The sequence below is a fragment of the Leuresthes tenuis genome, unplaced genomic scaffold, assembly GCF_036924035.1.
Source record: "Leuresthes tenuis unplaced genomic scaffold, fLeuTen1.0.hap1 SCAF_20, whole genome shotgun sequence".
Taxonomy (NCBI): Eukaryota; Metazoa; Chordata; class Actinopteri; order Atheriniformes; family Atherinopsidae; genus Leuresthes; species Leuresthes tenuis.
The window spans coordinates 31,384,676-31,408,617 of record NW_027325374.1 but is presented as its reverse complement, the minus strand read 5'-3'; the positions used below and the strand labels follow the sequence as shown (position 1 = coordinate 31,408,617).

General features: G+C 39.3%; 1 protein-coding gene across 8 annotated transcripts in view; it reads left to right on the top strand.

The window, feature by feature from the left end:
- ryr2a (ryanodine receptor 2a (cardiac)) overlaps positions 1-23,942 on the top strand; it is a 388,615-nt gene that overhangs the window by 221,302 nt on the left and 143,371 nt on the right. For all 8 annotated transcript variants that reach the window (XM_072372753.1, XM_072372750.1, XM_072372751.1 and 5 more), the window contains exons 44-49: positions 5,874-6,019; positions 14,479-14,593; positions 14,902-15,034; positions 19,970-20,073; positions 20,879-21,014; positions 21,172-21,358. In XM_072372753.1, the coding sequence (XP_072228854.1) occupies positions 5,874-6,019; positions 14,479-14,593; positions 14,902-15,034; positions 19,970-20,073; positions 20,879-21,014; positions 21,172-21,358 (821 nt within the window). The remainder of the gene's footprint in view (positions 1-5,873; positions 6,020-14,478; positions 14,594-14,901; positions 15,035-19,969; positions 20,074-20,878; positions 21,015-21,171; positions 21,359-23,942) is intronic.

The following is a 23,942-nucleotide window of genomic DNA, read 5'->3' as shown; positions in this document are numbered from 1 at the left end:
CTGATGAATTACTCTTAAGCGGTGCCAGTTTAAAGTATTTTACAAGTGGAATGCTGCACTGTACAAACGTGTTTAGTGTTATAAGTCAAAGGTGATCGTGGATAACATTTAGACTCTGCTCTTCAAAGTTTCAATAAGCCAGTTCAGATATATTCCTGATAAAATATTGTTAATATTGCAACATTCCAAAATATTGGACCTGTATTCGACTTAATGCCTGATTGTAGTTAAGCTGTTAACAAGCAAACAAGGCCTGAGTTTAAGAAGTGGGTTTCCTAAAGAACTTTATTCAGCCTTGAAGACTTCAGACTCTGCTCAATCCATCCTTCATTTGAAATCAAAACACAAAAACGTCAACTGAGGTGACTTTGAGGTTAGATTCAAACATGAACAATTATTTGATTTTATGAGTAGACACTTTGATCTGAAGAAAGAATACTGATTTCCTGCGGACTCAGGATTAGCTAAAATAAAAAAAGTCTTGATCAAGATTTGATCAAGCTGAAATTAAAACCCCATGGATTTGTTCTGCATAAAGACCTTATAAATTGTACACTTCGTGCCCACCAAACGCCTTTTATGCTAAAAAATGTTCCTGAATTTAACCTTCAGACCACAGCTGACATTATTCTCAAGCTTGATTGGTGAAATATGTTGAACATGAATAACCTTCATCTTATGTGCTAGTGATTTGTAGTTCTTAAATCAACTTGAACTGACGGTGCTGGCAAGATTATTTAACCTAATTTCCCCCCCTTGGATTATTTAAGACAACTATGTGTTTACCTTGCACAGAATACCAGCACACATTTGGTTCTAGTCAGGAATAGCTACGGACAAAAGAGGAAAAATAAAGAAATTGGCAGACAAAATATTGTTGATGGGTGAGGACAATTGAGACAGGCAACACATACCACTCTGTAGAATCAATAGTTTGCAGACAATCAAAACCAGACATATATATGTAGCTTAGGTGTCTCATGCAACTGCAGTAAAGGTGTTAAAAAAATAAATGTTCTAACATTGAACTAAAAGGGGGCAAAAGGTCTAAATTAGCCACGCAATATTAAATATTTTGCATCTAATTATTAATTTTCACATCTTTAATTTAGTACTCATGCAGAGTTCAACACATGCTTGGTGGATAATGCGAAGGTAATAATGATTCACACAGAAAATGTATATCCAACCACCAAGGAAATTCCATCCAGTGTAAATGAAGGCAACAATATCCTGTGTTTCAATCTTGTTTTACTTTTTGTTATTATTATTATTGTTTTTTTTCCATCAATTTAAAAGATACGTTGGATACAAAATTAGCTGGTTCACCAAATGCACCCCAAAATAACAATGAAAAGGATGACAGATTTATTTCAGAAGTTGGGCATAGGGAGACTTTCCAATAAAGAATATCAATTTGCTATCTGGAGGGACCAACAACAAGGATCAATCAGTTAATTTACGTGTTGAGGGTCGGCTAAGATAAAGATGAAAGAATCCAAATTTTTCTCGTTGTTCTTAGTATCTGACCTCCCCACACCCACACTAAACATGGTGTGACATGATGTTGGAAGTTTGAAATGCATTGAAATTACACAGAAATTGTTAGCCTGGTCTTACAATTATAGCATAGCTATGACAGGACAAGTGAAGCAACACATGACAACTTTGCACCTCTTGTTTCATGTGTCATTATGTGCCATCCTGTTCAGAGATGTCACCATATCTTATTCTTTGACCCTAAACCTACCATTTTACATAGTGTTAAAAATGTCAGAGGATACAAAGCTTAAAATGCGTAGAAATGACATACAAAAAAAAATGATTAAAAAGTCGCTTGCTAATTATATGTAATCTCAAGAGACCAGCTGGAAATGTTCTTACGAGTGCTAGGATATAAAATGATTTTGCTGTTGTTAACAAGCAATATCGGTATAGAAATTTAAACCAATAGCAGTCCCTCAGATGGAATTTTCTCAGAAAGAAGATGGTCAGGACAAAAAAACATAAAAAAACAACAACATGGTGTTGTTGAGGGTCTATAGCCTCATATCCAGCACTCAAGCCAATGTCCGGCAATTAAACAAGGGTTCTAACACTTTATTCTTTTCCTGAAATAGTTGAAGAGGTTGATTCAAATGACTAATGTGTTCATGAATGAAGGACAGACTCTGTGTCAGTCTGTATTAGCCAAAGCTGCGTAGAGTAGACTACAAAAGTGATCAGTTTAAATGTCAAATGGTATCTTCTAGTACACTGTTAACAGAACATCATCAACTACATCTACACTAGTTCCATTCTCAAAAAGCTCAGGTTTCTTTATACTGTTTCTTGGTGGTCTGTCAAGATCAGTTGTAAATCAACTCCATGCACAGCCCTAGATACACAACAGCTGAGCAGTTAAAGAAATCGCGAAGCTATCCTCAGTCCATGAGGGTGGAGTTGGTTTAGAAAAGACATTTTCTGTAAGCTACACTTAATATAGAGGAATTACAATTACAATGACATATTTAAAGAAAAAGATAACTACAAAAAAGCTGTTCGAAACAGCAGTGAGAATGCTGATGAAATGAATGGGGATAGCTGACAAAGCTAAAAAGGCAGAAAAACTTTCAATTGCTGAAAAACCAGTTGCTGAAGTCTTGGTTGAAGTAATTCGAAGTTGAAATAACAATAGTGGAATTACTCAAACCTATTGGAAAAATGGAAGATTTGATGAAAGAGACGAAAAATGCAGAAGTATTTTTCAAGTTTTTGAAGCTGACATATTTCAAAATTGGCTTAATATTTGAGAAAGCTGAACCATTTGGTAATAGCTGAATGTCTTGTGAACCGTTTAAAATTTGAAAGGTATCTCTAGCTGAAAGTATGTAGAAGTACTTTGGTTGAAAAGAGGAGAAAGAGTTGAAATTTGAAATTTTGCATAGAATTTGAATAAAATGTTAAATATTTCAAAAAGTATAAAAGTTAGAAACACCAAATATTAAAGCCACAATCTCCTGAAAGAGCTGAACGTTTTGAAACCAAAATTGATTAAATAGGTGAAAGTATGCGGAAGGAGTTAAATGACAAAAAAGTACAGAAGAACTAAGATGTTGAAAAAATAACTAAACTAGAAAAAGCTGTTCCTGCGAAAGAGCAGTGAGAATGCTGATGATATCAGTGTCTTATTCAACTGAATCTTTCTATATTTTTTGGCATGTTTGCTCAAGACCTTTCCAACTTGTAGTTGTCTTGTCTCCTAGACCATGGGATGTCTGCAGTCTTTCACAACAAGGCAGCTGGGGGTAAGCATGCCACCAACACACACACAGTCATGCACACACTGTTCTGTGATGTTGTGGCCCATAAACACACACGATAAAGAGAAAAGAAAGTTGAAGTGTAAAGGGAACACTGTTAGAAAAATTCACTCACCGACAACGGCATGAAACCAAGAAATCCCTCAGAGGCCTCAGTATTTTACTTGCAAGGGGAGAACAACACACAAACCTTCTCTCTGCAGCTTCGCAAGAGTTCTCCAGCGAGTGGTTGCCTCCTTTGCTCTTTTATTTGGTAACACACACACACATACATACAATCCTCTATGTGCCCAGGTCTGGTATATCTCCTGAGTTTGGAGGTATCTCCTTATTTGGGGAGCTATAAAGATAACGATCAGTGGGGAGACAACATTCCTTCTTAAAACACAGTTCTTTTGTCTCCGAACTTCTCCTTGTGAAGTTTTGATATGAAATGGCCTCTCTGGCTGTGACTTTTATATAATGATAATAAGCAAACTTTTTAGACAAACACTGTGACCCTAACTGACAGCTTACCTTTGCAGCACTAATCAAATCTGTAAATATCTATAATTGTTGTTCTTTTATCAAATCACTTCGTATGTCAGATAAGGTTTTTGAAATTTTAAGAAACAGTACTGTAGTGTGATTGTGCTAAAACAAAACTCCTCTGCAATGGGTTCTGAAGAATAACAGTTAGAAATGTGTCATGATGGAATATAAGTATTCATACACTACCGTTCAAAAGTTTGGGGTCAACAAATTTCCTTGTTTTTCAAAGAAAAGCACTGTTTTTTTTTCAATGAAGATATCATTAAATTAATCAGAAATACTCTATACATTGCTAATGTGGTAAATGACTATTCTAGGTGGAAACGTCTGTTTTTTTAATGAAATATCTACATAGGTGTATAGAGGCCCATTTCCAGCAACTATCTCTCCAGTCTTCTAATGGTACATTGTGTTTGCTAATTGTCTACATTTCTACAGATTAGCTCAACAAATTAACAGCTAGAATGCCAAAGGTCTGCAATGCTGTAATTGCTGCAAATAGAGCATTCTTTGACGAAAGCAAAGTTTGAAGAACAAAATGAATATTTCAAATAAAAAACATTATTTCTAAGCTTGTCAAATATTGACTATATTTTCTATTAATTTTGCAACTCATTTGATAAATAAAAGTGTGAGTTTTAATGGACAACACAAAATTGTATTTTTGAACAGTAGTGTACATATATATATATATATATATATATAGTACATGTTTATTATTAAGGCTGTTTACTTGCTGTTGAACAATCCTGAGATGTCCTCAGAATCATTTCATGGAAGTCTGTGGATTTCAACTCTCGTTTTCTTTTACTATAACTTCTACTGTATTCAAAGTAAAAAGTTTAAAGGAAACCTTTGCGTATCAGAGGCCATGGTCTTGATCTTCTCTCGAGGAATCCTGAGAGTAAGTGGTCAGCACCATTTTTATCCTGTCTGAATAAAGATTTATGTTTTACCTTGTTTACCTTTCTGAAGGAAGTAATTTAATTTCAACTGTTTGTTTTTTTTCTCTTCACCCTTACTCCACTCCCTTCCTATAATTAGTTCATTAGATCATTCACTCCAGCTTCACTTGAAGTAAACCAACGGAGGACTTTTGGGACTCAAAACCACCTGTTCTCCCCCCCTTCACAAGAGGAGTTGGTCAGTTTGTTTAGCCACATGTAAACCTCATCATAGGAGGATTCCCCGGACTTTTATCAGATAAGCAACACCCAAGTCACATTACAGGGAGAGAATCTCTGAAGCTGCCAAAATATTGACAGCTTCTTTCCTAAAACAACCTTTCCTATTCTCTCCTAAAACAACCATTCTTTCATTTATACACTCAACAGATATATTTCTCTCAACTGACCTAGCTGTAACCTCCCTAATCCCTCCCCTAACCCCTCCCCTCTTCCCCCTCCTAACATACTCGGTCATCTAAAGGTCACCTGTCAAGTTGTGATTGATCGAACGGAGGTCAAAGGTCACCTGTCAAATGCGTTTGATTTTAGGGTACCCCTATAAATATATTACAACAACTATAGAAAAATAATTCATCCATCCATTTTCTATACCTGCTTAATCCGTCGCTCTGGTCGCTGGGGGGCTGTAGCCTATCCCAGCGGTGATCGGGTGAGAGGCAGGCTACACCCTGGAGAGGTTGCCAGTTTAGACAAATAATTAATTATACAAAATTGAATTAAACTAACAACAAGCAGTTCTAGCTCTGATAACATTAGCACAGATTGAGCCACATTGATAAATGAGTCAGATGTTAAAGTAGTTCATAATGATATATCAACTATTTTAGAGAGTAGCAAAATTGCTTTTCCATCTCAGATAACACTACAACACTAATGAAAAGAGGCCAATTACGGAAAATGTGTGGGGGGAAAAAGATAAACAAAAAGATCACCCTGAAAACACAGTACCTAATCACAAATTACCTCTGTCTGCAGTCTGCATAGCTCCTCACATAAAGTCTCTGCTGGCCGAGGAAATGTGTGAATCTGTGCAAATCTAAAAAAAGACATGGATGTGTTCGCCAATTTTCAGGTTCGGGCTCTTCCTAAGACCTACACGATAAATTCCATATCAACCGAGGACACCATCAACCTGTTGGCTGCTCTGGGCCAGATCAGGTCTCTGCTGAGTGTCCGTATGGGAAGAGAAGAGGAGAAACTGATGATCAGAGGGCTAAGGTGAGATCACACTCATCTGTTAAGCTGCTTACAGGAACACCAAGAACATGCGTTTATGAGAGTCTGAAGAGAGGCCAGAGGTCATATGTGTTCTGAATAAAGGGTACGACCCTTTTTAAAAATGAGCATTCATAACACTAAAGCTGACCAAGACTAACTGTATGATGTAAATTAAGTCAACTGAGCAATGATAAACAAGACAAAATAAAAACATGCTAATTATTATTTTAACCTTATTTAAAACAAATTTTTAGAAGACATTACAGAGGCAGACCACTGTAATTAAAACGCTGCAGGAAATCACTGCTGAGAAACAAATAACATCTAAAGAGAGTGTAGTAATTCTTGGAGAAATTATCAGAAAATTAATTTCTGACCTGATATTTTTTATTGAATTGGTTTGTCTATTAAATGTTTACGTGTAATAAACTAAACTCAAGCATGACTGTAACCAAGAACGGGAGGGGAGACAAGTTTGCAACAAAAAAATAACAAATTTATTAATGGGAAAAAAAAGGCAAAAGATTAGTATCAGTAATCAATAGTGTAGGAGTGTATGGATGCGCCTGTGTGTGTGTGAGCATGCGAAACAAAAGAGCAAAGCCGCGCCTAATAAAAGATACAAACATTTTGGTAAAACAAGCATTTTGGTTATGTTTATACAACCACTCATAAGTCATGTTTCCATCCAAAAGTGATTTGAATCATTGGGAAATGCGCATTAAAAGAAATTCGAATCATGTGTGTTTCCATCAAAAGTACGGACTTTGGTGAAAACTACTAACTCGCGCTAGTTTTCTAACTCTGCCATGTACCGCCGCTTCAGACTTTTCCATTTACTTCTCATTGCAGTCCATGGTTTATTAAACCCCTGGCTACATCTTTCCACGCGGAGCTCTTGATGTATCCTGGCATTTTAATGCTGTTTACTGTCAAGAATAGCGGTTATATGTTTCTCCTTAATTAAAGTTAAAAACGCCACAATTTCTTCCTCCATCCACACAAACCTTACGTCGTCCGCCATGTTTGTTGTCTTGTGAGTGACCCGCAAACAACAGAAGCAGTCGGGGTGACAGTGCGTCACGTCAGACTTGAAAAGAACAGAGCTGTTTCCATCCCTTTCAAATGAACCAAAACCCAGCGCTAGTGAGGGTATTTTCATTTGTGCAAATCAGAGGATTTTAATTCGAATTATGGCGTTTCGATCATAATTTTCCAATGCGATACTTCTCGATGCGCATCTAAACAGGCTGATGGAAACACACCTATAGATATAGGCATTTGGATCCATTGGCTTAGCATCTCACGCACTCTGTCCACCAAGGGGTCACAATTCAAAGAAACCATGTGTGTCACATCAGGACTAATTTTAATCCCCAAGTACGTAAAACTATCATTTGTAGTTGTGAATGGTATGTCTACAATAGGCTGCAATCTTTAATTTTCATTCAAGAAGATTAGTGCCGATTTGAAACTGTTTATTTTATATCCTAATATATTTCCAAATTTAAGTTTGTTAAAAAAAAAAGGATATCGTCCGCATATGTGATGCTCATAACCACCAAGTTATACCAATGATGCTTTCATGGACTCTTATGGCCATAATCAAAGGCTCAATAGCCTAATTCCCGCTCTGCATTCTTTTAATGGCCTCTGCTAATTCCCTTGCTGTTAACTTGCAAGCCAATCCCTGTTGTCTGTTGAAGTCTGGAACTTCAACTGATCTAAAAAATTATTTTGACTCTGCAAATCATTTAAACACAAGGATCCGTAAAAATTCCTAAATGTGTTGTTCATCACTGTCAGTTCTGAAGTCCCCTCACCTGCAGGTATCTTGATGCTGTTGATTGCCCCATCTGACTGTTGTTTCCTAATTCGCCAAGCCAACAGTTTACCACATTTTTTTCCTTGATCATAATAAGACTGTTTTAACCAATTTTTTGCAACTTTGTTCATGGATAATTTATTATATTTAGTTTTCCTTATTTGCAATTTCTTTGCTTACAAATTTCGTTCCAACAATCCAATTTTTGCTTAATTGTTTCGATTTCTAAACGTCGTCGTTTGGCTCTGGATTTTGTAAAAATAATACCGTATTTTTCCGCACCATAAGGCACCTAAAAGCCTTAAATTTTCACAAAAAATGGCCGTGCGCCATATAATTCCAATGGATTCCAAAATCTGTCACAGATACCGCCATTTTGAATTTACTGTGGGGAGCGCCGAGCATTCATTGGGGCATTAATCCCCCTCCGCATCACTCACCTCTCTCCCTTCACGCCGCTCACCGCCACGATCACTTTTGCCGTGCCTCTTCGCTCTCGTACATTGGAAAAGCAACTGGCCACTTCCGTCGCTCGCTTTGCATTCGGTGAATCCAGGGTTAGGCGGATCCCAGTCATTCACTCTGAATGGGTCGAAGATTGTATGGAGCTCATACTTAGCGATTGAATCGTGTCATCATTAATGCTTTTGCCCGTTTCCCAGTGAGTGCCTGTTCTTCAGTCTGAGATGGGTGATGCAGACTGATGTGCAGTTTATAAGTGTAAAAACGACCGACGATGTTGTCCTTGACCGTCGGATCATTTCCTGCTGACACAGGGACGTAATACATACACTACGTGTGCTGGCAGCGATAAACTGATCAAAGAACATTAGGTAATACGTACGCCTTATAATCAGGTGCGCCTTATAGTGCGCGAAATAAGGTAATTTCCCCTCTAATGTACGCTTTAAATGCCTCCCTACTAACACAAGCATCAGCTTGTCATGATTAATTTAAAAAACGAACAAAAAGAAAAGAAATGATCAATGCATTCTTCAGTGAATTTGATAAACTTTGCATCCTGCAGCAGCTCAACTGGAAATCTCCATCTCTTACAGTTGTAAATAGACGTATCTATACGCAAATTTAATGATATGGCTGCATGATTGCTTATGACAATGCTATTGTACCAAGATTAATTCATTCTTGATAAGAGTCCAGAGGGGACCAAAAAATAGTTCATTCACGAGTGAGTCCCATGTGTACTAGAATAACAGGAGTATTCAATTGTATCTAAATGTTGTTCACTCCATATTTCAACCAAATCTAAATTTTTATGCGACTGCAACAGCATTTTCCTTGACTGTATGTGTGTAGAGTCAAGATTAGTGGAGCGATCTTTTGTGGGCACTAAAGCACAATTAAAATCACTGCCAATAATGTACATACCTTGCAAGGTGGACAGAGTAAGGAAGAAATTTCTGTGAAAAAACAGATGCTAACCAGGTTCAGCTATAGATGCTAACATATGTGTTGATGATATTAAGATTACTTTATTGCCATGTAGTCATTGTCACACGAAATACACGAAATTACTCATTTGACCCATCCAGGTTGGCATGGGGTCACACACTCATGGAGACAGATGCACAGATACACTGGAGCGATAGGCAGTCCTTCACACTGCCATGGGGCCTAGCTCAAGGGCACCTTGGCCTTGGCAAGGAGGTGGACTGCCACCCCTCCAGCTGTTAGTTCACTTTTTTTTAAAGTGAGAGTGGAAATTGAACTGATGTAATGGTAAAGATGTACATATAAGCACACCTCTAGCATAATAACTGTATGAGCACACATAACCTTTTTTCTATCAACTTCTGCTGCTTCTAAATGCATCTCCTGCAAGAAAATTATCTGTGACTTGAGTTGTTTGATTATGTTTAAAACCTGTTTTATTTAGGCTATTTCCTTCAATCTCCTAACATTCCTGTCACGACCAGGCTGGAACTCAGGGCGCAGATGCAGGGTTCAGGTTCTTCAATAAACAGTCTTTATTGAGGAAAACAGGTTTGACACTCCAAGACTGAGAAGTCAAAGTAGGCTATAAAACTTACCTCTAATACGCTTCTTCCGAAATAGAAGAAGCGTGGCTACAAAAAATACCAAAATAATAATTGCCTCACTAAATCGCAGTGTCACAATTCCAGCTAGTCATTTTTAGACATATTGGTGTTTTGATTTTATGAATAGAATAGAATGTAGTCCTGAACCAGTTAAGTAAGAACAGTAGTTTTATTACTGAGGATTTTATTATCAAGATATGATTGGTTGTAAGAGGCTGTGGCCCAGTAGGATAATTGAGATGGTGTGCAGTTAAAGGCGTATGAAGTCATGACTTCACATAGGTAGTTTCGCAACAATGAACTATTGAGTCTTTTCAACGGCTGATTTCTAAGACGTCAACTCATTTTCCAGACTCTGCTCATTTGTGGCAAGCAGATGGTACATTCATAACAAACTTTCAGCTTAGTTGCTTTATACGTTCTTGGTCCATTTTTCTTATAGCTTCTAGAAACTTGTGGCGAAGCTGTTTGGATATTGCCACATAAGGCAATGAAGGCTCGTAGAGAACTGATAAAGGCATTAGTAATCATCTCATCGAGGGGCTCTATATGCACACCTTGGGAACACAAGCATTTAAATAGCAGACCATAATGTCTCAGCTCCTTTCTTTCCTCTTTAATGTAAAACAGGCCAAAACAATCCATTCCATAATGAGTAAAAGGAGGAGATGCTTCTACTCACCTGCGGGGTTAGTCCACACTTTTTCTAACTTTCTACACTTAACACACTTGTAAATGCAGGATAACACTGCATTGCTACATCCAAGTATCCAGAGCCCATTTGAACGTGGTTCATTCATTATTATGCCATGGCCTTGATGTGCTTGCTGATGATAGCGTTCAATTAGCAACTTTGATACGTGATTTCTGCTGGATGTTTGATGTGTGGATACAAGGCAGCATACTCCAGACAACCTCTTACCCTGTGATAACTCCTTGTTCATCCAAGAAATGATTTGGTCTGTGTAGCCTGCTGATCTTATCCTTTGTTGTCATCTCCTTCTTTCTTTGAAGGCTTTGATTTCCTCAAAAAAGGCTTCCCTTTGGACAATTATTCCAAAGTATAAAGCGTGCTCTGCTTCCTTTCTCTTTTAAGTAATCTTGTCCAGCTGGAGAACTTTGTGGAGTGAGTGAGCAGAGTATTCTCTGCTGTCAGACTTTTAAGCACAAAGGTTTTGCAAAGTTCTGGGTCTTTGGCTGGTGTCTCTCTGACTTTATTATCACCACTGGGAAGTTTGTCATGCCAGGGAAAGTCCGGACCAGTGAACCAGTTGAACGCAATCAGCCCTTTCACTATGAGACCCCTTGATGCGTGATCAGCAGAATTTTATTCAGACATATCTCCATTGGTTTGGATTTGTAATCTTTTTGATGTGTTGAACACTGTTTGCTACAAATGTGTGAAATCATCTTGTGTCATTGTCGACCTATTCAAAGACGACTTTTGAATCAGTCCAGATAAACTCCTCTATTTCCAATCTCTCTATTTCCAATTCCCTTTAAAGAAGGTTACTTGTTCAGACAGCAACAACAACTGCTTACAGCTCAATTTTGGCACTGTGGTGACCTTTGAAGGTGTCACTCTAGCTTTGTCCATAACCAAAGAGCATGGATTCGGTTTATTGCTCTCAGGTAGGAACACTGGGTCTCATGCAACCACTCATGCGAACAGATTTTCTCTTAGGTGGTGCGTACAAGTGATTAAAGAGAAGTTGCCACATTCACAAATTTTTCCGTATTTTGAGTTTTCTGTCAGGTCCAAACAGAATTTACAAGTGAGCCAGACCTGTCGTAGGAATCACATAAAATAGTCCGCTGTTAGTTGAATCAATTTTATATTTAAGTACTTTGAAGAAATCAGACATAAATATTTAAGCTTACATTATTCTGTTTGACTTGAATTATACACTAATTGAAGGTTAATTTGACTGTATATAACAAGGTCAAATGTAACCAGCTGCGTCATGGCTGACTTGCTACTTTTGGATGTTCTCTTGGAAGAGAGCGTGTGTTCCGAGAGCGTGTAAATATCCATGCGGAGATAGACGAATGGCTGACATTGTGATTTAGGTTGCCAAGGACTGTGCTGCTGTAAATATGCAGCTTGCTTGAGCCACAACTCCAGAGAGAAACACGCCGATCAAACCCAATTCCACCACACATTCAGGTCCTCACCATCCCTGATTTTTGGACATGGGAACCTTTCAGAGGGAGATTGGAGACAGATCAGGTGTGTCCCAGTCCCAGTATCACCCAGGTACATCAAATTCCCATACACCGCTTTTGAACAGATACAAATTAAGAGGCACTTTCATGCTGTGGCTGGACTGCCAAACATAACTGGAGCAATAGACTGCACACATATACGCATCACAGCACCGTCACCTGACGTCACCGTCCCTTTCCTCATTCGCAAATAGTACAACTCCTTCAACATCCAAATCATATCAGACTCCAAATACCTTTTAAATGTTGTTGCTTGATGGCCACACAACTCCTTTGCGCTACAAAATAGCGCAGTTGGCACGCATCTTGCGCAAAGCGCAAGGACATGGCTGTCTTGTTGGTAAGTGACTTGTCTGATTGTTAATATTCACTATGCAAACTTCATCAGATTATTTACCTAAAATTCACTATTTTCTCCAGGTGATCGAGGCTATGCTTTAGCCCCCTGGCTATTGAAACTGTTAGGAAAGCCCAGTAACAACACAGGTACGCTTGTACAATGACCGTCATATGCGCACCGTGCCGTTGTGGAGCTAACTATTTGTGTGCTGAAGACAAGGTGGGTGTGTCTCAATATAGCTGCTCTATAGCCCAGTGAAGGCATTCCAGATTTTTCTGCAACCTTGGACTCAGGACACAGGTGCAGGGTCAGTTTGGATTCAAAGAGATGTTTATTATAAACACACAAACACACAGAGCACAGCAAGGCAGGGCGAGGATTTTTGGGTTTTTGTTTTACATCTTATTATTCTTAAAATTTTTCAACACATCGGCAAGGCATGCAAGACTACTTGATATCTTATCCAACGTCGCAGACATATTCTCTTTTTCAGAACTGCATTGGACACCACTTGTGTGTGTGGTAGACGACGGTGAGCTGGAGCATCACAGCTGTGGTGCTGCGTCTAATTGCTCTTCCTCTAAATAAAATATTGAAGATGATTGTTTGACTATTCCTTTCACATACAAAACATACAACAAAGGGAAATAAATGAGTAGAATCAGAGGAGGGTAAATCTTGTTTCATTCTTTTTATTTCATGCTAGTTGATACTGTTAATGTGGTCATTATGAATTATAAAAATGTGAAATTAAGAAATTATTTTCAACATTATACCATTTCAGTCAGGTATGTTGGCCATATCTTCATATTCAGGTTGATGCAAGTCGGTATCCAGGGGAGCATCCTCCACTGAAATGCCTGACAGTGCAACTTCACCTATTATGGAGCATATTTTTTCATTCAGTGTCAGTTACGCAGATTTCCCCTTGATTTCCTCCTGTGATCGAGTACCTGGCCATGGCGAGACGTTTTTTTGAAGCCATTTTCATGACAGTACGTGACAGTACAAACCACAGGTGACACGGAATTAACAGCACTTGTAAATTCTTCCCATTCCTTCGCTTTAGCAGGTCCCGTAATTCCACTGTTGACGCTGATAAAAATTATTATTATTTTTGGGTGTTGAGCATGCAAATTTACTATCCTCATGCACGTGTACTTAAATATGCACAGGTGACATTCATCATGTTTACACAGGCCGTTTATAAATTTTTTCGAAGTTAAGAGCGTTTGTTGAATCTGGGGTGGCATGTTTGTAAGAGACCTTCATGCGAAAAAAGTGAAATTTAGAATAAGAAAATGTTCTTGCATGAGACCCATTCTCCATGTCCTGAGATGCTTGTATCTGAGAAGTGATACAGCTCATATCTTTGAACTTCCTTAAGGCTGTCTGGCAGATAACATAGATGAATTTTAATATTACCCAGTTTCTTTAAGTTCAAGAGCCAACACTCCCACCATGGCCTTAGATCATCAGACAGCGGCTCATCCCATTCAATCTTGTCATGACACATACACTAAAGTATAAAAGATAAAGAAGCTTTATTGTCATTATACAAGAATAGCACAACATTTCATTTGGCAGCAGCTCTTATAGCAGCTAAAATATCATAAGCATAAAAACATAATACAATTAATAAATAATATTAATATTAAAAATGTTATAAAATAGTCTGTAGTGAAAGTCTGGTTAAAAACTAAAATCATTAAATGAGCTTAACTATAGAACAGGAATGATACCTAATAACCACCCATGGTGTAACACTGGACTTAAACAAAGTATCCATGTGTCAAGGAGAATGTAAGGAAAACCATTGAAATAGTTAATGAGAAAAACTTTGCACTCCCAAAGTTGAAGTTTATGACAGAAGTGAACCCTTTCTTTCAATATTTGGGGTGGCGGTGTTGTCAGTGATTAGGACTCTGACAAGAACAGGAATTCAGCATCATTCCATGGTAAGACTTTTAATAACTTTTTAGTCTAACTCATTCTTCTCCCTCTGCAGTGACATTATGAACAACAAGGTGTTCTACCAGCATCCTAACTTAATGAGAGCCCTAGGGATGCATGAGACTGTCATGGAGGTCATGGTCAATGTACTCAGTGGAGGAGACTCTAAGGTACGTACAGGAAGTGTGATTAGCCTGCTGAGATCGTAATCAAGCCTGTACTAATAAAAATGACTAGAGAATCGATGGCCCTATAGTTACAAGGGACAAAAGTAAAGTAGTTGAGGGTTGTCATGCCGAATATCATTGAATTCATTGAAACAAAAAAGACATGTCTACAAATGAAAAAAACTTTTACTTTGCATTTTATGCATTAAGGAAACTATAATTTGGGAAAAATATACACATTTACTAATTAGAGGATTTTGATTTTTGTCTTAACGTTTCTGTATGTGATGTCTTTATTTCTGTTTTTGCAGGAAATCACCTTTCCCAAAATGGTAGCCAACTGTTGTCGTTTTCTGTGCTACTTCTGTCGAATCAGCCGGCAGAACCAGAAAGCCATGTTTGACCATCTGAGCTACCTGTTAGAGAATAGCAGTGTTGGCCTTGGTGAGTGTATGCAGTTCACACTGTAACTGCATCCTTTCTTTTGTTGACCCCGGCAGTTTTGGTTTGAAACAAACTTGCCTGCTAGTGCTCAAAATTGTCTGAGTTTACTGGATCCAATGTTTGTGCTGTGATGTGTAATTCAAAATAAAACAGAAACAGATACATGTGGAAACAGGCAAATAAAAAAATGGACTTCAATTAACCTTACAAATGCAAACGGTATATAAAATACAAAAGATGACAACAAATGAAAATTCAAACAAGAAAACTTCCCCTTGTGGGATAGTTTGGTCATTCAAGGTGTGAGTGGTCATGACACTGCCTGGGGGAAGTCAGGCTGCATTTTTTGTGTGAAATCATTTTCACACATAAACACCAGAGATTTTCTGCAAAAACCAACAACACTTTAGTCTGAACTGTTTCCACAGTTGCTGTTGACACAAACACAGTAAAAGGCATTCTGCCATAGATGTGCTGTCCTGACTGGATATAAGAATTTTCTTTGAACATTTGCTTATCTTTTTCATTTTCAGTCCAGTTCTTGTCCTTTACCTTTTTTCAGGAACAAGGACTGGAATATGTATTTTTCGGTTTGCAAAACCACTTGACACTAACCTATGACTCATTAAAGCATAACAAAGGCATGCAACTGATGGGATGAAAGCAATTTCGTGTCTGTACATAATAGACAAGCAGAGAACCGTAGAACCAGTTTCAAATAGTATCTCGCAAAAGAACAGGACAAAAGAATAAGTGGCAGGTCAAAAAAAGAAAAGAAGGGAATGCTTGGTCTGAAGCACGAACGAGAGCAACTTTACTTTACTTTGTATCTGCCATGGTTGCTCTACAAAAATATTTTTCACCCAAAGTCAATGTTGTTTTAGACAATTATGCAGTATGTGGCCGCATTACATGATCTTGCTTCCAAATGTGGATTTGAATATAGATTTGATGAAATGATCTGCAACCAACAAATTGAACAAGTTTCTAGCTCCAGCAAAAGACAAAGACTTTTGCTTGAGCCTGACTTGATGCTGGATAAAGCTGTTACTCTTACAAATCGAATCTGCTGTTCATCAAGCTGAAACCACAACTGCAGACAGCAGTATTCCAGTCCAAACTGTGTAGCTCCATACACTTACCTCTAAAATCAGGCACAAACAGAACACTTGCCTAAGTAAGCCTCCTCATGTTGCTAAGTCTGCTCAACATGTGTGTTCAGACAAACATTTGGTTAAATTCCTCCAGTGCCCTGGGGCCTGTTGTTTAAAACCTAGATAAGGGATTAAGCCGGGACATGTTGGTTATCCTGGCTGAATTTAGCCTGCAGTCGGTTGTTCGAAAGCTGGATAAGTTCATCCTGGTCAAGTTACCATGGTGATTTATTCTCTGCAGCTAACCTGCTCCAGACCAGGCTAAATGCCAGGCTTAGTTGATTCTGTTGGCTTATCTTTGGAGATAGCGGCTGCGCTGATCAGAAATTGTGTTTTATACACACGTGGACAAAATTGTTGGTACCCCTCAGTTAAAGAAGGAAAAAGAAGGAAGAAGGAAAGTAACAATAAATAAAAATCCATTGAAAATTAAATAATCAAAATCAGCCATTACTTTTGAAATGTTGATTAACATAATTCTTTTTAAAAAACAAACTAATGAAATAGGGCTGGACAAAAATGATGGTACCTCTATAAAAGATTGAAAACTATTTGACCAGAGTGACATGATTAACTCAGGTGTGTCCTTTAATTGACATCACAGGTGTTTCCAAACTCATAATCAGTCAGTCTGCCTATTTAAAGGGAGACAAGTAGTCACTCTGCTGTTTGGTGAAAAGGTGTGTACCACACTGAACATGGACAACAGAAAGCGGAGGAGAGAATTGTCCCAGGACATCCGAATAAAAATTATAGACAAACATCTTAAAGGTGCAGGCTATAAGACCATCTCTAAACAGCTTGAAGTTCCTGTGACAACAGTGGCTCATATTATTCAGAAGTTCAAGACCCACGGGACAGTAGCCAACCTCCCTGGACGTGGCCGCAAGAGGAAAATTGATGACAGATTGAAGAGACAGATCGTTCGAATTGTATCCAAAGTGCCCAGGACAACCTCCAAAGAAATTAAAGGTGAACTCCAAGGCCAAGGTACATCAGTGTCAGATCGCACCATTCATCGTTGTTTGAGCCAACGTGGACTTCATGGGAGACGACCAAGGAGGACACCACTGCTGAAAGAAAATCATAAAAAAGCGAGACTGGAATTTGCAAAAATGCTTGTTGACAAACCACAAAGCTTCTGGGAGAATGTCCTTTGGACAGATGAGACCAAACTGGAGCTTTTTGGTAAGGCACATCAACTCTATGTTCATAGACTCAAAAACCAAGCATACGAAGAAAAGAACACTGTCCCTACGGTGAAACATGGAGGAGGCTCAGCAATGTTTTGGGGCTGCTTTGCTGCATCTGGCACAGGGTGTCTTGAATGTGTGCAAGGTAAAATGAAATCTGACGACTATCAAGGCATTCTGGAGAGAAATGTGCTGCCTAGTGTCAGAAAGCTTGGTCTCAGTCGCAGGTCATGGGTCTTCCAACAGGACAACAATCCAAAACACACAGCCAAAAACACCCAAGAATGGCTGAGAGAAAAGCGTTGGACTATTCTAAAGTGGCTTTCCATGAGCCCAGATCTGAATCCCATTGAACATCTGTGGAAGGAGCTGAAACATGCCATTTGGAGAAGACACCCATCAAACCTGAGACAACTGGAGCAGTTTGCTCATGAGGAGAGGGCCAAAATACCTGTTGACAGCTGCAGAACGCTCATTGACAAATACAGAAATCGTTTAATTGCAGTGATTGCCTCAAAAGGTTGTGCAACAAAATATTAAGTTATGGGTACCATCATTTTTGTCCAGGGCTGGACAAAAATTGTAAGTTTCAAGTGATTTCAGTGAGAATTGTGGGTTTTTCCTTCTTTAACTGAGGGGTACCAACAATTTTGTCCACGTGTGTACAGTTATTCCATGTTCTGAAGAAGGCTACACATTGGCCTTGTTTTTAAACAAACAACACCTTGGCTAAATTATTTTAAAAAAAGAAATAAAACAAAACATAGTCAAATTAAAAAAATAGCTAAAGTTAGCCTATTACGATAGTTCTTTTTCACAATTGGGGCTTATTATACATGTATAATAGGCCCCAATTTTAGGCCCCAATTTTTATTATACATGTATCATGTCAGGACCTGGTGCAGTCCAGCTCTTCATACGTGAGACTCTTTTTGGATATCTGCCACTGGTTCCTGTTCTGGAAGATTGCTCTTATCAGCTCTTAGATTCACTTGCCATGGAGCATAGGTGTTCTCTCTCATATGCTCTTCACTAAACCGCTCTTGGACGGTTTACAGGAGAACATCCTATTTATTTTCCTGACTTCAGGAAGGTGAGAAATGGGGCAAAGATTATTGAAGTCGTTGGGATCTGAACCAGGTTTTTTCAGGAAAGGACTGACAGCTGCAGACCTGAAAATTCCAGTGGACAGTGAGGAGTGGATAATGGCAGATATGAAGGGGGGCAGAAAAGGGTGGCAGCATTTGACCAGGACTGTGGGGAGGGGGTCAAGAAGAAGGCTTGGACTTGCTGATGAGGTCCAAGATTAATGAGGGTTGAGGGAGACCAAAGTTGGAAAATGGTTGACAGAGCGGAAGAAGTTCAGGTGAGGGGAGGAGAGAGGTAGAGGAGCCAAGGTGCTAGTGGATTTTGCTGACCTTCTCGTTGAAAAACAGGAGGAGAGAGTTGCAGGTTTCAGAGCAGTAGAGGTGGTGGGGGTAGGGAGTCAAGGGGTTGAAAGATACTATTAAATACTGGAGAACATCCTATTTATTTTCCTGACTTCAGCTTCAGTTGTTTCTTAGCTAGTTTAGATGTTGCGTTTCAAAGTTTCCATTGCTCCCACATCCTCTGCATATATTCCTTTTCACTGGGATAGCTGGAATAGTAGCATTCCAACAATGTGAGATTCTCCACTCAATTCCTAGCCTTGTTCTCGTGGCCCCCAACACCTAATGTGGACCTAAGGCCTACAGTTTCCTATTGACTTAATGAATTGTCTGTGGTATTCGTTGACCAAAATAACAGAGAGGGACACTACAACAACAACAACTTATTTCTCTTCCTTTGATTTACACCTCTTTTAAAGCAGAAAATCTTAAGGCATAGACGGACTCTATTATGCCCCTGTTTATGTCAGGGTCTGCCTTTTTTTAGATCTGTAGTACTTATTAATCCCTGGATTATATTATTATGATTTGAGGGAGCATACAATAAAGAGAACTCAGATCACAATGCAAACTAAGATACAATACATATTTAAAATGCTTCCTCAAATTCTTACATTTACCTTGTCTGTAATTTGACCATGGACGGCTTTGAGGCCATCAATCCCTCTTTTTGGCACAACCTTATCACCTGTCAAACACTGAGTGCAGTCCTGAGTCTACTCCTCAGCAGATTTTACAATCACTCACACCTTGAACCAAGTTACCAACACATCTCACCTGTTGGCCAGGTAATTAAACAACTCACAGGTGACAACAGCCCAAATGATTCATAGGAAGAGCGTGTGGTCAGTGACACATGATGCAACTTCTGCAGCTCTCAAATTGTGAATGTCCCTTCAGCATCATATAGAGCAGAAAATCACCCCCAGTCAGTGAAAACTATCATTTGGATTAGCAGCAAGACATCTTCAAAAACTGAGAAAAGTTAAGAGGTTCTCCTCTATTTACTTTGTTTCAGTAGCATTTTTCACACATTTTCACACACAACATTCACTGTCTGAGCATAGCTCAGTTTAGTATCCAGGAGACAAACTCCCAAGACTTTTCTTTTATTTACTTGTATGTTTTTTTTCTCCATATTTCCCCTCCTCTCTGCAGCATCTCCATCTATGCGAGGATCCACTCCTCTAGATGTGGCTGCAGCATCAGTCATGGATAACAATGAGCTGGCCCTTGCTTTGAGAGAGCCAGACCTTGAGAAGGTGAGATTGAGGAACACACGTGCTCCCCATTTGTGAGGTCCTACTATTGACATGCTTTACAACAGTTGTTCCCAACAATCGGTCCTCCCCCCATAAGGCGACTCCAAAGATTACAGTGAGTGTGTTGGGGTTACACTCTGCACAGAGGTTGTCAAAATTAGATTTGCACATGTACAAAATCATAACATGTTTACTTGATTGATTTATCAAAAGTCACGTGAAAATGATACCTATTACTCTTATTTACCCAACAGCCTCACAATGCCTGTTGGGTAAATAAATGTTTTTTTTTTTAAAGAGAGTCTCTATAACCCTGTATAAACTGCCAACTTATGTGTTTTATTAAAACCGCACACCTTGCAAACACATGGATGGTCCTGGATCAAACATTGATAAGTTAGAAAGTTAGAAAAATAAACAAGCAGCTCAAAAATTCCCACCAGAATTGAAATGGCTAAAGGGCACTTTGCGAGTGTCATTACACCGCAATTTACTTTACATATTAGTATGGTTTGGGAGGAAATGAAATCACAGTATGCGATTGTTTCACTGACGCATACTTGTAAAATTAATTTCCACCTTTAAGGGGGATATAAAGAAATATTTCCAGAACAGTACTTAAGTTTTGGATTGTCAAAAGTTTTTAGAATTTTTTGGGATTTTTTTTTTGGAAGTTTTAGGAGTGAAAAAGTTTGACTGATTGATTTCACCATAATTCATAATTCCTGGAAAAACCTAACTATCCATCTGTCTGCCTTCCTTCCTGTCCCTGCCTACCTACCCACCCCAACCCTACCCACCCCAGGTAGTTCAGTATCTTGCTGGCTGTGGGCTACAGAGCTGTGTGATGCTAGTGCATAAAGGCTACCCTGATATAGGCTGGAACCCTGTGGAGGGGGAGAGATACCTGGACCTCTTACGCTTTGCTGTTTTCTGCAATGGTAAAATCTGAAACTGTTTAAAAAACTAATACAGGCTTATTTAAACTTTGTTTCAAATTCTAATTAATTTGAAGATACCTGAAAATGTCTGTTAGCACAAAACCTACAGTTTTTACTATTGCAAGCTTTTGCCATTTTGTCCCTATTGTATGGCTAGGTGAAAGCGTGGAAGAGAATGCCAATGTTGTGGTGAGACTTCTTATCCGCAGACCTGAATGTTTCGGCCCCGCTCTTCGAGGTGAAGGGGGTGATGGGTTGCTTGCAGCGATCGAGGAAGCTATAAAGATTTCTCAAGATCCTTCCAGAGATGGTCCATCTCCAACATCTGAGAGCAGCAAAACATTGTAAGACAACTTGTAACCTAAACATATATCCTATATCATATGTCAATATTTATGAAAGAAATCAGTTGTTTAGGCTCATACACGCTCTAATAATGCTTGAGCAAGGTTTACAGTACAAGTTGTGCCATGGGGTTTCTTTATTTCAGTTGGTCACAAGACCATTAACATTCTTTCTTTACTGGTATAAAAATATATAACTTTGGTTCAATTCAATTAAATTCAGTTTTATACATATTGCAACAAATCACAATCATTGACATCTCAAGGCACGAGTCAATCCCCCTTCTTGAGTATGTATGAGCTGACGGTGGCAAGCAAAACTCCCCTTAACAGGAAGAAACCTTCAGCAGAACCAGGAAGGGCAGCCATCTGCCTTAATCAGCTGGGGTTGAGAGGACAGGAAAGAGGTGTCAACAAGCACCAGGACACCAGGTCAGGGATACACGCTAAGAAAGAGAAACACATGTTAATGACAAAAACCATCAGTAGGGTTACATGAGTGCCATCGGATCCGATTAATGGCTAAATTACAATAAGACTGAGTTATTCAGTTCATGTAGACACCTTAATCTGACAAAAAAACAGATCGTATTGGGTTACTCGCGATCGGATTAAGACCCCTAGATAACTCAATCCAAATGTACACTGAACGTGCATGAAGATGTCAACCGGAAGTGGCTTTATTAGCGATAGTTAAAATAGGTACAGCGCCACCTATCGTACTGGGGTATGACATACTTTGTGCCAGTGATTCAATTCATTCAACGCTATATGTCCAAGGATAATTACCCTTGCTCAGATAAGGAGCATAACCCAACTATAGCTATAATCAAGTTAATCTCATCATGTAGACCCACTGAATGTCATATGTGCAATGGATTAAAGAGAGTGTGAGGAGAGGCATATCATGGAAGGTTCTCCAATAGTCTAGGCTTGTATTTGTATTTGTAACTATAAGCTTTATCAAAAATGAAAGTTTTAAGGCTTATCTTGAGGGGGCGTCTTCTTTCTGAATCCATGGCAGCAGCTGGTTCCACAAGAGGGGCCTGATAACTGAAGGCTCTGCCACCCATTCTACTTTTTCTTCTAATTTTGTTCTGAAAATATCAAACTTTGAGATCTTTAAGATGTGATAGAGCTTGGTCATGTAGAGGTTTATATGTGAGAATTTTTAATCCTTTTCTGGATTTAACAGGGAGGCAATGAAGACCAACCAAAACTGGAGAATTATTATTACTATTATCTCTGCTGCTACAATGACAATTACATCTTTATTGTCATTGTAGCATGTACAACAAAATTAGTGTCATTCAGTCAGTGCATTAAAAAAAAGGAAAAAAGCATTTAAAAACAGATGAATAAATAACACACACACACAAGCATACATATATGTGATAATTGCACCGATATCTTAAAAGATAAATAGTCATGTATTGGCAGCATTAAATGTGGCGACTGCAGTGGGATAAAAACTGTTCTTTAGTCTATTTGTCCTTGTTCTTAAAATTTGGTACCATATCCCAGATAGGAGCAGTTCGAAGAGTGGGTGTCCAGGGTGGGAAATGTCCCTTATGATATTATTTGCTTTCTTGGGGCACTGGGAACTATGCAGCTCCTCCAGTGTGGGGAGAGGGCACCCGGAGATCTTCTGTGCAGTTTTGATGACTCTCTGAAGGGCTGTCCTCTGGACCACTGTGCAGCTTCTGTACCGCATGCATATACAACACGTGAGGATGCTTTCAATGCAGCTTCGATAAAAGGACACCAGCAGTCTCTGGGAGATGTTGTTTTTCTTCAGAGTCTCAGGAAGTGCAGTCTCTGCTGGGCCTTTTTTAGCAGCTCCGAGGTGTTCACGCCCCAGGTCAGGTCCTCCTCAAGATGGACTGCCAGGAAGCGGAAGATGGACCTCCGCTTCCTGGCAGTCCTTTCCACACCGTCCCTGTTGATGTATAGTGGAAGGATATCCGTTTTTTTTCCTCCTGAAATCGATGATGACGTCTTTCGTTTTGGAGGTATTGAGGAGCAGACTGTTTTCCCTGCACCACACAACCGCTCAGTCTCCTCCCTCACCCCCCCCCCCCCCCCCCACCCCAGAGATGGGCCCCACCACCACGGTGTCATCAGCTTATTTGACAATGGTGTTGCAGTGGTGGGTGGAGGTGCAGTCGTAGGTTTACAGGGTGTAGAGTAAAGGGCTCAGCAAACAGCCCTGTGGGGAGCCAGTCCTGAGAATCAGGGCCGTGAAATGTGTGTTGGCTCATTCCCACCGACTGCGACCAGACAGGAAGCTCCTGAACCATGTTCAAGTGGAGTGTGGAAGATCCAAGTCCATCAGTTTGCCCACCAGTTTATGTTGGAGAATGGTGTTAAAAGCAGTGCTGAAGTCCACAAAGAGCAGCCACACGTAGGTCCCCTGATGCTCCAGGGGGACAACGCAGCATGGAGGGCTGTGGCTACTTTATCTTCCGTGGATCTGTTTGCCTTGTATCCAAACTGGTGTGGGTCAAAAGTTGGTGGGAGGAGTGAGGTGATATATCCTGTACAAGTTTTTCAAAGTACTTCATTGCCACTGGGGTGAGTGCAA